Source organism: Notechis scutatus, chromosome 4 (assembly GCF_049901735.1).
Source record: "Notechis scutatus isolate UNSWTSFEM ecotype Mainland chromosome 4, rNotScu1.2, whole genome shotgun sequence".
NCBI classification, from domain to species: Eukaryota; Metazoa; Chordata; class Lepidosauria; order Squamata; family Elapidae; genus Notechis; species Notechis scutatus.
Genome location: NC_142012.1, coordinates 46,267,450 through 46,283,062, shown reverse-complemented (window position 1 = coordinate 46,283,062; position 15,613 = coordinate 46,267,450). Strand labels below are relative to the sequence as shown.

The 15,613-nt window shown below is 35.6% G+C and overlaps 1 protein-coding gene across 4 annotated transcripts in view; it reads right to left on the bottom strand.

Annotated features, from left to right (window-relative positions):
• Positions 1-15,330, bottom strand: part of ASB5 (ankyrin repeat and SOCS box containing 5) — a 31,745-nt gene extending 16,415 nt beyond the window's left edge. Inside the window, exon 1 of one of the 4 annotated variants that reach the window (XM_026667200.2) lies at positions 14,988-15,330. In XM_026667200.2, the coding sequence (XP_026522985.1) occupies positions 14,988-15,183 (196 nt within the window). In that variant the 5' untranslated portion in view covers positions 15,184-15,330. Of the gene's footprint in view, positions 1-3,477; positions 3,829-14,987 lie in introns of those variants that run through there. The other 3 variants (XM_087963319.1, XM_026667201.2, XM_026667202.2) reach the window with 3 other exon arrangements.
• Between the last annotated feature and the right edge of the window lie 283 nt (positions 15,331-15,613).

Below are 15,613 nucleotides of genomic sequence, written 5' to 3'. Positions count from 1 at the left end.
TATTACTTTTAATTATTAACTATTCTTTATTTATATATATTTTGGCTCATCACGCAATCACCCAGATGTTCAGGTCATATTTGGCATTTTTGTCTACTATCGAGTTCTTTCCAAGGACCTCGGAAAGGCAGATCTGGATGTTTGATGCTGTTAAGATATCATCCAAGGGTGGAAGCTGTTCCAAGTAAACCCACCTTTTACAATTGACTGATGGTGAATTTTCTCAGTGTTGATGGTGCTCAAGTGGTGCTTCAGTTGTGTTGGGATTGCACTCAAGATGCCCACTACTACTGGTATTACACCTTTGCTTGCTTTTGCCACAGTTCTATTTCTCTTTGCAGTCCTTTGTGTCTTGTTATCTTCTCTGGTTCTTTCTCTTCAAATCCGCTGCCTCCAGGTACTGCCCCATCCACTAGCCAGACTTTTTCATCTTTGGTTCTAGGACTATACCCCTTTGGTGCTGGATGGGATGCATTGCCCCCAAAAGACCCCAAGCGAAATCTGGGAGTCCTCCTAGATTCAGAACAAGGACAAAGTGGCAGTTGTGGCTAGGGGGACCTTCATATGATGTGCTGCTTGCATGCATTCTTTACAACTTTCTCCAGAAAGGGAAGGTTAGAATCTGGACAGCAGCAATTTAGATAATGGAAGGTCTGCTGATGATAAATGATAAGTGTGTCACCGTGTCCTTCAAAACCAGGGAAATAATCCTCTCCTTCAAAGAAACCAATACAATCACATAAGCCCATCAAGTAGTCATCTTATTGACTACATAATAATCCAGAGGGACCAGACTCTAACATAGGATTTGGAGGGATAAAAGGGGTCCTGAAGCCTGCCCACTCTTTAAAGTTGTTTATAGATCCAGACTTGGCGACTTCCATCCCTGGCAGCCTAGTAAGGGATGCTGGGTAAATGTGGATGAGAGAGCATGTGCATACATGTGTGTGAAAGATCAAATAGATATACATTAATCAGTAAAGTTGCTGTTATTTTAAATTCACTGGGTCTCTGTGTTTCTAAAGAACTGTTTGTGTCTCAGTATTCAGTTGGAAATTATTTAAATGTGGCAATTTTCCAGGGCTGTGAGTATGTAAATGAGTGCCCATAAGCTAAACCTGAGGAAACGTATGTAACAAGTCATAGAATCTAACTGAGTCCAAATAACATCCCGAGAATGCACCCCAGGCAACTCATTTGAATCTTTCTAGTGAAAGTCCTAGTACAATTGCAAGTTAATCGAAATGATTTTATCTGCCCAAATAGTGTAAGTATTCTATACCTCAATTCTGTAGAAGATCCCGAGGCAATCTTTCCCCAGTAGGGAATAGATCACTATAAACAAGGCCCCTAAGCAGTTATAAAAAGATGAAATAAGGATGGAGAAATAAAGACATTTTGCCCACTTTATCCCTATGATGTAGGCCCAAACATGGACACTTGTGTTTGGTTGGATTTACTTTTTGTTTTTCTGCAACAATACTCTTATGTTCATGGAGCTCTTGGAGTGCCTCAGAAAACCAAGGTATAGCCCAACATTGGCATAAAAACAAATACAACCTTAAACAAAAATAAACAATATCTCTACATTGACATACTGTAAAGCTTTTTGAATCCCCTACAAAGGCCTTCCAGGGACAGTCAACCCTTAATCATTCTCTGGAAAATTACACTGTAAGATTGGGGACTATTCTCACTTCAGATTAAACTATCTCAAAGTAGGAAGCAGTCACTAAGAATTAGCTTCCCTGGTCTGTCTTCTGCTTGACTAGGGTAGACTATCTTAATTGTTCCGTCCTAGTCCCAGAAGACAACAAATATCAACTAAGTTTGGAAATGATCTGATCATGATAGAAGTTTCAGAATAACATCCCCCATCTTCAAATCAACTGCTCTGAGGTAATGATGATATATCGTGTATGTTCACGTGTGCACCGAGCCTGTGATTATTTTAGCCATGATTACCAAGAAAACAATTCCTAAGCCTTCCAACTACTACCTTTGAGTATGGAGGTTGAAGCTCCCAATACTAGTAGTAATGGGGACTCCAATACCAACCCAGAGCCAAAATCTGGGCTCTCGGTAAGGGGTTATGCTGAACAGCAGGTTGGACTGTATTGTACATAACCAAGATCTCCAACTGACAAACTACGGTTTGAATAATCTCCCCAAAACAATTGACCAAATTGTATTTTGCAATCATGATTTACTGTTGGAGGGAATGGAGGGAGAATCTGTGCATTTAGCTTTTCCCCAACTCTTTAACTATGATTGAAGGAAATTTCAGTGTCTTTACATTGCCTTACTACTTAGTTTATTCGGGGATCCCTGCTCTAAATGATCAACTTACTGAAGTGAATGAATATAAAGTATTAAAATGAAAACATGTTTTTCTACCATCTCTTAATCATGAATGCAGTGATAATGTAAAATATTAAAAACAACTTCTTTTGAGGTGAATAAATTACAATGCAATTCTATAAACATCAATTAACAAGTAATTTGAATTCAATAGCATTCCACATGAATTTGTGCAATTTTAACCATTCTTTGGATGAAAAGAAGTATCCATATTAAATTAATGCCTTAAATACAAACAAAATATGATCTCAAAATTAAATATACTTGTACTCTGGATGGTAAAAGGAGTGTTTTCCATACATTGCCTTTACTTTAATGAGAAAGAAGTAATGGTTGAAATAGCTGATTATTGTAAGGAAGGTTTCTATTAAGAAAATGGCATAATGGAAAGTGTTAAAGCTGTTTTCTTTGCAGGATATTTCTCTGGATCAAAATCTGCTCTTAAAATATAATCGTTCAGTTATATGGTTAACATAACTGGTTTTAATGCAAAATGTAACAAAATCTGTAATAATATTTGTATTTTGATAATGACTATAAAATTTCAGAATATTTTAAATCAGGTCAGTTGGATTGTCAAATATAAGCAGGTAGATTGGTTGTTGTTGGCAAATATGTAAGCAATAAGCAAAACAAGATTGCTTATTGTTTATAAGAGGTTTCATAACTCCTTCATGTTGTAAGAAAATTTTACAGAATATATTAGATATTGACTCATTTCTGCAATTGTATTTACCTGTAATCCTTTTCATTTGCACATAAATATATATGTTTATTACTATATTTGTATTTACATATAAGCATTCTCTACCCTTCCTCCCTGTAAATATTACTCAGCAATTTTACTTAGCTATATTATATATTAATGCACATGCACAGACATAAACACATACAAATATCCATTTTGCCTATTGCAAAACCATCTCATAGAAAATGCATATGGCATTTTTTGTTTTTAAATAGTCCACTACTGGTAAAATTGCACAAAACCATATGTCCTAACAACAGAATAAAAATTCATATTTACATTGAAATTTTACTTGAGTCTTAACAAAAAGTGGGCATGCCAGCAAACACCAGTGTCCTTCAAGATGCTGAAACAAGGAGTTTACTAACCTTGACTGGTGAGAATGCCCCAGTTAGCCTTCCGTTTCACAGGGCGCTCTTCTGTGCATTCTAGGTTTCTCTTTGAGAGATTCTGTTTAATGCTACTCCTCTCAACAACAGCATCTGTGGACATTTTTTTTAAACTCCTGCCAAGGCCTCTGTGTCATCAACGCTATTCCCTGTAGAACATTCATAATCTGCTAACTAATTTCTTTCTTCCTTGACATTCTGGCTGTAGTTATTTTAGAATAGCTTCCCGTAGAGCAGTCACTACAGTTAAACCCATTCAGCAACATTTACTAACAGAACAGGCAGCTAGAGTGAGGGAAAGAAAAGATTGCACTGGCATGTTCTATTTATAAAGTAAGAAAGAATCAGCTTAGCTACGACATGGGTCTGTTTACATTATTTAAAAGGAAGACACTCTTGGATTTTTATTCAAAGCTGTGCTAGAAACACTGTCCCATGATGACCCTAATAAAGACCTATCTAATCCCAAAAATCCTTTGAAAAAAAAATGAGATTAACACCCCCCCCCCACCATCAAAATACATGTTTGTACACAGTACACAGATACTGAGCTTCTAACAGTCCCTTAACACCTGGTTATGCCAGCAAGGCTGGGGACCCCAGGGGACTGTTGAACTTGTAAAATAGCTCTGCTACTTAATTATTAACATTTCTTTACCTATCATTTCCCTGTTTGTTCTGCTTTCATAGTTTTAGTATTTTCATAATTAATAATAAGCATTTTTGTATTCATTCAGTTTTAGTTTTGTTGTACATTATCTACTATGTAGAACATGCTTTTGATGAGATGAGTATCCAGGATGGATGGATAGATGGACTGATGAAGGTAGTTATGTGAGTAGTTGTTGAAAACAACAGGTATGTAGATTTTATAACTATTGTTTTCAACCTATCTCAAATATGACATGTATTTAAAATGTATTTTAATACATGCTTATCCTGGATGGCCAGAGGGACTTAAAGGATATACTCATATTTGTAAATGCCAACATTAGAAGAGACTAATTCAGATTAAGTGAATTGATTTATATACTACAATCCCAAATTTTCTAATTTCCCAACAGAATGTCAGGTTCGCTGTTACACTGCTCACTGACTTTAGATCAGGGTGAAGTAAAACAGCAATTAGGATCAGAGGAAGCTTCAAAAACTGGGCTGCTTGACTGACATGCTCTAATTGCCTGAGCCAGCCAATCACCAGAGCTCTTTGCCTATTTTCCACCTTCTATGGCTTAGCAACCACTTCTGTCTTACTTAGCAGAACCACGTGTGTGTAGCATGGTACGCTTTGTAAGAAAAGCAATTTTTTTGAAAATGTGTAAAAATCTATTTTAATCATTTATTTAAAATGAATAAATGTTTTTGGAATACGTAGACTTCAAATGTTAAATTCATGTCTACAATCCAACAGCCAGAGTCAAAGGTCAAGGTGGTGTTTAAGAAAGAAAAGCAGACATATGTTTAAAATTAAGGAATATGGCACCTCTGCAGTGCATCATAGCCTAGGAATTTTCCATAGCAGAATTCTTTTGTAGTTCTTTCTCATAAACACTCCCTTCTATTTTTTATTACAACATGTAGGGACAATGCTTATTTTTACTATATTTACAACAACCAGGACTCAGGAATAATGAGTAATCTAGTTTAAATAATTCTAAGATCTACTAATAGATTCCAATCTACCTCTTGCCCTCCATTCTTCTCAAATACACCCATAATGCTTAGTTTTGAATAATATGTGGCATGCATTTGCACTGTATGTAAGACTTGAGACAAATTACTTGTTTATTTAAAGTATTTATACTGCACACTTGGTTCTAATGCAGTTACACATTAATAGACAAATTTAAAGTTCTAATTTACTATCAAACCAGTCAGTTCCATGCAACCAGGACAGCCTGGCGTAATACGGCTATGGTTGTTTCTATGGGTTTTCACTGCACCACCCTTTTTTTTTTGCCTCCAAACATGGAGGAAGCAAGTATAAAATATGGAAAACATCATCTTATTTCTCTTAAACAAGAAAGGAAAGAAAAACCTAAACACAGTTTAAATTCAGGCACCCATTTAATCTGGGGAGCCTTAGGACATTTAATATATGTGGCCATATGATATCTTCCTGGGCATAACCTGGCATGGTAATTGTCTGATTGTTTTAGGCTGTCCTAATTATTTTGTCATAGTATAAACTCCAAGACACAAACTGGCAACAAACTGGTAATTTTAAAATAGTATATGCTTTATTCGAAAACACAGCAGCAGAAAACAAAATATAGATGGGTGTCGCATTTTCAGAAAGGGTTTGAAATTCATTAATAGGGGTCATAAAGGGACTATGGATAGCTTCCTCAAGAATGGAGACAGAGCTTCTGGAAAAATAGTTGTAAGATGAATCATAACAGGCTTTGTACACATCCAAAATTATTTAACATAAATTAACACTCTTTCCCACTGGCTCCTTACTACCTATGGAAGCCAGAATAGGTTGGATTATTCAGCCACTCCATCTTGAAGTAGGCTGTGTTTTTCTTCCCACTACCATGTTGCTCTCAAAAAGACTCAAGAGAAAGATCTAGCAAGGTCCTCTTTCCTGTATTAGTTGAGGGAGGAGGGAGGAAGATGTGTTTTCTCAAGCTATACAGCCAACTATATCTCTTGGGCTTCCTTCCTGGAGTTAGAACACACTAGGAAACAATCATTTGTGTGTGTGTGTACTGATTTACTAGAGACTTTCTTCTAGGGACTTGCCGATGCAGAGGTGGCCATTACAATCAGACTTAAAATCTTAAGTGAGACAACAAAAAAAGAAAACAGAAAGGAGAAAAAACAAAAGCAAAAGTTTTCCTGTATAAATTCTCAGTATTAAGATAAAACTGACGATAGCTAGCTATAATTTTAATGCTATCATTCCAATGCTTCCAGCAATTGATCCAACCATGATGAGAAAGGAAAAAGCTAATGGGTTTGCTTAATAAAACCAATGCTTGTTTTACAATAGCAGTATTCTCTTAACAACCACCACGAAAAAGATTATAAAATTGAGGGCCATTATGTGGTGACCCGCTTTATGACTGTCATGACATACCACTGAAACTAGGTTTGATTTGATTTGAATGGAGGGTAACTGTTGAAATTGGAGAAGTAGTACAATATGCTTTAGGGACCAGCTTCACAGCTGCGTAGGCTGCCTGAGCACCTTGACTCCAACTGCAGAGCTTTCGGTGTCCTTCCTGTCATAGTTAGATCACAACCCGATTATTATGGGATTCCCTGTTGCCACTACCCACTGCAGGGAAACTAGACCTATTAGTTTGAGCCACCTACAGCTACTGATGGATCTGGATTTCAGAGGGAGCTGGGCTTGTTCGTGTTGGTCTGCTGCATGATCTATCCAAGGTCTTAATAGCTGCTAGGAACGGGGGAAGGGGCAATGGAGGCTTTTGATCTTTATGTGACTCTCCTGTGAGTTACAGAGGAACTGAGGGAGTTGAAGCAATACAAGAAACATCTAGATTCTAGAGCATTGCTGTGATCTACAAGGGATGAACTTGACCATACATGGGGTATTGCCATGATTAAGGCTCTCACCTACCTCATAGTGTTAAGGATGGTGAAGTGCCATTATTTTTCTGCCCTTATTGCATTGATGGCTAGCTATCCTGCACTCTTGTTTCAGCTGACAGTCTTGGATAAAGGAACTCAAAGAACACTTTGTAGGGCCATGTGTAAGAATCTGTCAGACAAAGCTTCTCAAATTGGCTCACAATTGGATACCAGCCTTGTTATAGTTCTAAAGCTATAAAATTGGACAAATTCTTGTCCAATTATCTGAACCTGTTGGGCCCAATGAAGAGGACAGACGAAGAGTTCAGCCACTTCTCTTTAGATCAATGCCCCTCCTGACTTGTTAAAGCAAACTGGTGGGGGGTGGGAACTGGCATGTGAGTAAGCTCTAGTGGTGGAAAACTCTTTCTTGAGTGAAAGGTTGATCCTTTGCCCCTTAAGAAGATTTTGGTCTGTCCCCTTCTCAGGAAGCCATTGTTGGACCCAACAATACTTGATAATTTGGATGATCACTGGCATGGGTGGGACATGTTAGACTGGCACCATCGCTCCAGACTGTCCAAAGGTCCCTCAATACCTTGTTAAACTAGCAAGCCAGATGAACCCAGGGAACTAATGAATTAGTGAGCTGGCTCCATTATTATTAACATCCCTTTGTCCATTATTTCTTTTTAGCTAACTTTTATAGTTTTTAATGTTAATCATCATCATCAGTGCCCTGGAAGATCTGAACAAGAATGCACTGGAAGATCTGCAAGAAATATCATTTGCCTGCAAGCAAGAACTGGTGGGACCATAAAATAGACAAAGTCATAGAAAATGAAAAAGCTAAATTGCTCTCTGACTTTATAATTCAAACAGACAGGCACCTTCCACATAAAATCCCAAACTTAACAACTGTCAATAAGAAATACAAAAAAGTCTGGATAGTGGACATGGCAGTATGTAGAGAAAGGAAAATAGAAAAGAAAGAACTGGATAAGATAACAAAATACAAAGACCTGCAAACAGAAATGGAACGACTGTGGCAATATAGGCATCTTAGGTACAATCCCAAAACATCTGGAGCACCACTTGGACACCATTGGCATTGACAAATTCACCATCTGTCAATTACAAAAGGCAGATTTACTCAAAACAGCCTGGTATGATATAACATCATCAAACATCCAAGATCTGCCTATTTGAAATCCTTGGAAAGGACCTGATTAGGTAGACAAAAATGCCAAATCCAGTCTGAACAGCTGGCTTACTGCAACAAATAACAACAACAACAACAACAACAACAATTGGAAACTTTGCCAGGAGTTTGGGTTTGAATGTAGCAAAAATTACTGGGAATACCAAGTTGACAAAGTTCTTGAAAACAAATAGGTCAAAATATTGTGGGATTTTTTTAATCCAAACAGACAAACATCTGGCCCACAACACGCCTGACATCACTATTGTAGAAAAGAAAAAAATCTGGTTCATTGATATTGCAATACCAGATGATGCACAAATTGAAGAGAAACAACTAGAAAAAATATCAAAATAGCATGATCTGCAAGTTGAAATTTAGCAATTGTGGAGGAAAATAATCAATGGTTGTAACCAGTAGTAATAGGAGCCCTGGGAGCAACACCCAAAGGGCTGCCTAGATACATGGAAATTTTGAACTTATCAGATCTGAATATTCTGACTTTGCAAAGAAACACCCTACTCAGAACTGCCTATCTACTCAGATGTTACCTTAACAGCTCTTCGGTTCTTTGTTAGGATTACCAGTCCTAGACTGTAAATCAAATTGAAGCTTAAATCAATAATAATAACAACAACAATAATATCAAACATCCAGATCTGCCTATCCCAGCTCCTTGGAAAGACTCAATATTTTGTAAGAAGCTGTGGCCTTCCTGTTTCTTGGGTAGCAGGAGAATGATTTAAAAAAAGAGCTGCCCAAAGAATCAAGGATATAGAAACACAAATGATATAGCTATCCTTTGTAAGGTGGGTAACTTGAAATGGCTGAGCAAATACAAACATACTTTTCAAATAGCTATTTAAAGTTACAATTGCCAAAACATCTTAGGGAGATATTTACACAAGCGATTCGAAGAGCTTGACACAATGGTCAGATATGGGAGATTCCATTCTATACTCTACAATGAACTTCTCTGCATTTGCGGAGCAGCAGAGGTAGAAGACCTGGCTCACATCCTATTTGACTGTTGCCTGTATAAGAGGATGAGAGACAGGTACCTCGGTCCATATACCAAACGAATGACCCATTGGGACTCCCATATCAAAACAACTTATCTTATGTGTGGCCAAAATCTGAAAATAACATTTAACATAGCACAGTACGTAAGCAAAATGGTTCGGTTGAGATCTGCAAATGTGGAACTAATTGATTGCAGGGATAACACCAAAATATAATTTTATCATATTTTATCTATATCTTACATTATTGTGTTTTATTCTGATTCCATTTTAGATTGTATTTTATTCCAATTTCATTTTAGACTGGATATTATTCCAATTTCGTTTAAAATTGTATTTTATCCAATTCCATTTTAAACTGCTTTTATAAAATTTTAGTAATAATTTGTTTCTGGAATTCTACACTTTGATACAGCCCAAGGGTTAATCAATAAAGATTGAATTGAATTGACTCAATAGGTAGATAAAAATGTCAAACCAGTCTGAACATCTGGCGTAATGTATTAAATAAAAACAACAACAACTTATTAGAGAACACTTATTTTGCGAGAGACAACTAAATAATTTGAAAAATAAATAAAAAATGTGCAGTTTGAACTTGGGGAATGGTGGCATATAAATACAATAAATAAATGATATAATAATAAAATCAAGAAAACAACCCTATATTTAAAGGAAGGAACAGTTATCCAGACATTATATCAAAACACATTTCTTAGGCTGTAGGATTACATACATCTCATTTAGCACACATATAGTTTAGTGGCTCAACAGTTCATCATAGTTCTAGAGAAATAATATGCTGAATCCAGTGGTGGGATTCAGCCATTTTGCACCACTTTGAGAGATCCAGTTGTTAATTTTCTGAGCAGTTTGGTGAACTGGTTGTTGGAAGAAATCATTAGGACAGAGAACCAGCTGTTAAATTATTTGAATCCCACCACCGGCTGAATCCTTAGTACTACATACATATTGAATTGAATAGTCTATACGGCATTCCTTTCATGGCCATCAAAGCTTACTGTGCCTAGAAAGCTCTATTGTTTTTATTAATAGAACTCTGATCCTTCTGGAATGTGGATCGAGAAAACATGTTGTACTGTTTTCATTTTCCAAGCAACTGTTTTTGAGTGACATTATCAGTTGCAATTATTAAATGGTATACTATGAAAACATCTGAATGAATCCAAGTTCTTCAGATTACATATCTAAAAATATGGACTGCTACATATTTCTAAGCTGAAGGGTCAGATAATTGGGAATGATCATAAAAGGGAAAAATGGTAGACAGCAAACCTGTTTCTTTATCAGAACACTTCAATAGTTTAATATTTGTAAATGTCTGTGACAAAAAAAAATCTAGATTTAATCAAGACTGTTAAGTTTCCAGTTTAAAAAAAAATAAAGAAAAGATTTTCCCTACATATCAAATTCAACAATTAGTCTGAATTTCCAAGCCTTTTCTGGCATATCTCCTCTGTAATTTATTCTCTGGATATGGAATTGTTGGGAAAAGCTTGAGCAGAGGTTGTTTTTCCTTCCTGCCTATGTTCCAAATCAATACATGAACAAAAAAAAAAAAAAAAAAAAAAAGGGGGGGGGACAGAAAAAAATAGCACGAGAGCAATGTTGGAGGAGAATAAAGCTTGGGAATATAGAAGTACATGTGTAATCTTAAAAAATATATAACACTGTAAACTTCCATATGTCTAGAAAGATTAATAGCATACAATTTATAGAAATAATTGTAAATTATTCTTACAAAACATGTGAGGGATCATAGAAGGAATTCCATACATATCGTACGAGGAACTCCATAAATCCACTTTTTCTTCTCAAGAAAACACAGTTTATATGTGTTTGTATGTGCACATTGAGTTTTGAGTTTTCATTTGTATTCACTATTCTTTGATACTTGTTAATATACATTATTGTTTAGAACTTGTGATATTATCAATATATTTATGAATTTGTGACCAATTCATTTGTATGATGTATGTATTTGCAAAAGATTTCCCACCAATAATCAAATTGGGAAGGCTGCTCTTCACTTTTAGTTTTGATATTATTATTAAGCCACTTCTTTTACTAGCTAACATAGTAAAAATGTGCATGCCTTAAATTTTAGATTACATAAGTTCTGTTTGAACTGTATGGTGTTACATCTGCCAATTTTTCAACATAATAAGCAGAGCATCAGAGAATTAACCTACCATTTTTGTAACCCCAATTCCTATGCAGCAGGAATAGAAGATAGGCTTATCTCCAAGGAATCTACTTTAGCTTTATCCCACCCTTTTAGTAGATCACTCTAGGACCCATACAATATTTTCCTACCATCACAAAAAATCTTCAGATATGAAGTGAATTATGTTCACTTCCATAATTAGTCAAAATAATACAACTTTAGGGCCTTCCTAAAGATCACCAAAAATTCTTAGACCTCTTACTGCAGCAGTCCCCAACCTTTTTATCACCAGGACCAGTTTTGTGAAAGACATTTTTTTCCATGGACTGGTGGAGATGGTTTTGGTTTTGCTTGCTTGCCCACGGCTCACTTCCAGATGTGTGCCCTGATTCCTAACAGGCCAAGGACCAGGACCAGTCCATGGCGCAGAGGTTGGGTACCCATCTTACAATATTTTGGTTGAGTACTCACAGAAGTTCAAACAGCAACTATAAGCTGCTCTCCCCCAAAGTACCCAAAACTCTTAATGAGTGGTAATGATCATGTAAAACAAGGTACTCTCTGGGGTAATTTGGATGGAAGCTTCTAAGGGCTTTCAAGATAATTATTTATATTATGCCTCAAAGCAAACTGGCAACCAGTCTAATCATTTTAATAATGGAATAATCTCTCTTGGTCAATCTAGAATCAACTAGTTCATTTATCTAGTTTATAATAAACTAGAATTATTATCAAACTCATTGTAAGAATTGTTGCAAGACCTACATGATACTTATCTCAGCTGAACTTAATAGTAATATACTTTTTAAAGAATTCACACTATAGAGTGGCATTGAATAAGAGGAGTGACGGCGGATAAGCTTTATTTTGCTTGTATGCACATTTTTTAGCAGATGAGCACATCACATTTAAGTGGTATCATAAGGCATTCAGCTGTTTTTAAAATGGAAGCGTAGGGGAGGGAATCACTTGAGATACCAATTAGGCAATTAATACATTTAAATTCCTTACATTTAATTGATATAATTGCACTTAGTATATAGGGCTACCAGATCTGCGCCGCAAAACTTCAAATGGCAATAAACAGTTTTTTAATCTGCATATTTGCCACCTAATTCTGGTACTCCTATTAATCGATTGGAGGAAAAACCAGGATCAAAAATCGGAGTTGAACGGAGCCTCAGAGGCCCTCTAATCCTACATACTACTCAGTACAGATCCCCTATGCAGTTCAGACAGTCATCACCCTCTTTTCAAAGTTGTCCAGTTATGAGGAACACAGCACCATGACACAACTTATTTGATTGGTTAACAGTACTTAACATTAGAAAGCTCTCTAATATCTAACATGAATTTATTTCCCTTTAGTTCCAACATATTCCTCTCAATCTTTTGCAGGCTAAACATATCAAATTCCTCAAGCCGCTCTTCATGTTACTTTGTGCCAGCTTCCTCAGCAGACATGCTTACAGTCATCTTCCTTTTGTCAACCAAAGATTAGCAGATCCCTTGTTTCTTCTTTTACTTTCTGACAAATGAAGTTGTCAGTAAGGCAAGACAGGAATTGTTGGGCCTCTGTGTCTTCACAGAGTTAGATTTCCAGCTGGAATTTGGAAATCTTTCATTGTTGTGATTATATGGACCTTCTTTGAAAGTTGGGTCATCTAATAGAGAAAGGCAATCTTCGGTTTGCCCAATCATATAATAAACTTACACAACAATTTCACTCTTGTTTCTCTAGGAATATCTAGATGGAATCTGATACGAGTTTTATTCTGTTCATCCATTTGATCCAGTTCAAATCTTTTGGGAAACCTGAATCAACTTGATTCACAGCTTCAGTTTGATAATTCAGCATGACATTCTGTTTTGCTTCAGAAATAATATTTAAATCAGACATTAAATTTAAACAGTTTCAAACTGAATCAGAATTTTCCATAGCCTTATATATTTCCTGGCTCGTAAAAATATTTTTGCATGCTATGGAAAAAATTGTATTTTTAAAGGTGAAGTGTTGATTATAAAACAGGCATATTATAGATATATTCTTGCAACATTGAGGACCAATTGTGCATCTATTGTGTATAAAACATTATTTCAAGAATTAAAAAAGGATTCATTCTCCTCTATTATGTATTATTAATGGGAGACACAAAGCTTCAGAGCAACCATGAGTAGAATCTGGGATGTGTGATAGGAAATGTTTCCCCGAATTGATATTTCTCTTAGGAATCTTTTCATCAAGTTTAAACAGTCATACATTCACGATATTCTACCAAAATAATATGTTCTCAACATTTCAGCAATTGCCCACCTCATTTAATACTGTTAATTATTGCTGTATTTCGTATTATTTCTTGCACTGTGTTATTATATAGCAACATATACATTTTAGGATTATTCCTAAAGAGACAGGCTTTTAAAAATGTTACTGTATTTAGAAATGGTCATTTTTAATTTCTTGTTTTTGGGCACTGCCATGAATTGAAATGAGAAGGATGTTTTCCAGTTCCCAGAAAACACTTGTTCATAAGAACCTGCAAAAAGTTTCATTTGCACCTTGAAGGCCAACATATGCAATAGAGGGTCATTGTCACACACAATTAAATAATATCCTATATTGTATACTCCTGTTACATATAAATTATTCTATTTGTAAATTTATGTTATGGATTGCTGAGTATTTTTTATAAATTATAATATTGCTACTTTAACCATTATGCTACATACTTGCCAGATCTTTTTCAATAATATTATATGTAAGTGTTGAATTTAGAATAGCCAATTATTTCATTCCAATAATTTGCCATATAGTTTTATATTTTAAAGGTGAATTTTTGACAGTCTCTTCTCCCATAACTGTATGTAGCTACTTGGATGGGAGACTACTAGGAAATCTCAAGGCTATAAGTTGCATTCTAGACTATACATCTTGTGAAAAAATGCCAGGGCTTTCTTATTATTACCAAATAAACTATCTGCACGAGTCTTTGAACTGAGGAGTTAAACTTACTATATAAACCAATTGAAATATACATTTATTTTTGTCTGTTGTGTTAAAATTATCTTATTTAAAAACACAACAGAAATCATAAATATTTTAAAAGAAAGACCTGGTGTTTTTTTTTTCAAGTTGTACACTTACTAATTACTAATAATTCTGAAAAAAATTACAGTATTGCTTGCTATATATATAAATCAGCTTTGAGGTGGATATTAACTGAAAAGAGGATTACATTTTGGGAATTTTATCAATGCCAATTATTAGTATATGTTACAGAAAATTAATATATTTTTACAATATACAAATAGAAATATTAGACTCCATCAGTTTTATTTAACTTCTTTCCTATTAAATGGTCTGCTATACATGACAGGACCAGCACGTTGCAATAAGACAACTGATACTTCTGAGTGTAACAACAAATGTATAAATGCAGATAACAAAAAGCGATAGTATGGAGAACAAATGCTTAACAAGGTATTTTTATAAACTTGGCAGATCAGTAACAGCAAATAATAGAAAGAAGCATACCTTGTCCTTGAGGAGTTCCATAAAACTCAGCAGCTATTCTTGCTGCCTCTTTACGATTCCCTTTTACAATATAGAAATGACTGAGTATTGCGAGGCTGATTTTTACAAAAAGTTTAAAGCAGAAAAGTGAAAGTATTGTAAAGTAGACATTGGATAGTTGTTGGGCAAAAGGCCGATTTTCCTCTACAACAGTCATTGCTGCACAAGAGTCTTTGTCAGTGTTTAGAAACAGCTCTGAAATACGTTGCTAAGATCATATGGCTCCAGCCAGACACTCCTAGGGAACAGCTGGTCCTGAGGAAAGAAAATATCAGCTGGTCATGATGTGTGCAGCTCAAAATATGAGGATTATTTATACTGTAAATAGCATTGAGTTCACTAACACTCCCACTAGCTTGATGGTATTTAACTGAAGAATACATACAAACAGCTTCAAGAAATCAGTTGTAAGGGGCTAGTTTAAAAGGATCGATAAGTACTACATCAGGTTTTGTACTGTTGCAAAAAAGTCAGAAGGACTGTCAGAAGGACAGAAGGACCTTAAGTCAGAAGGAAGAGCAGCCAAAATGTACCATTCTCAGTCACACTTCAGCTGGCATTAAATTCTCTTTCTCAAGATATTTTAG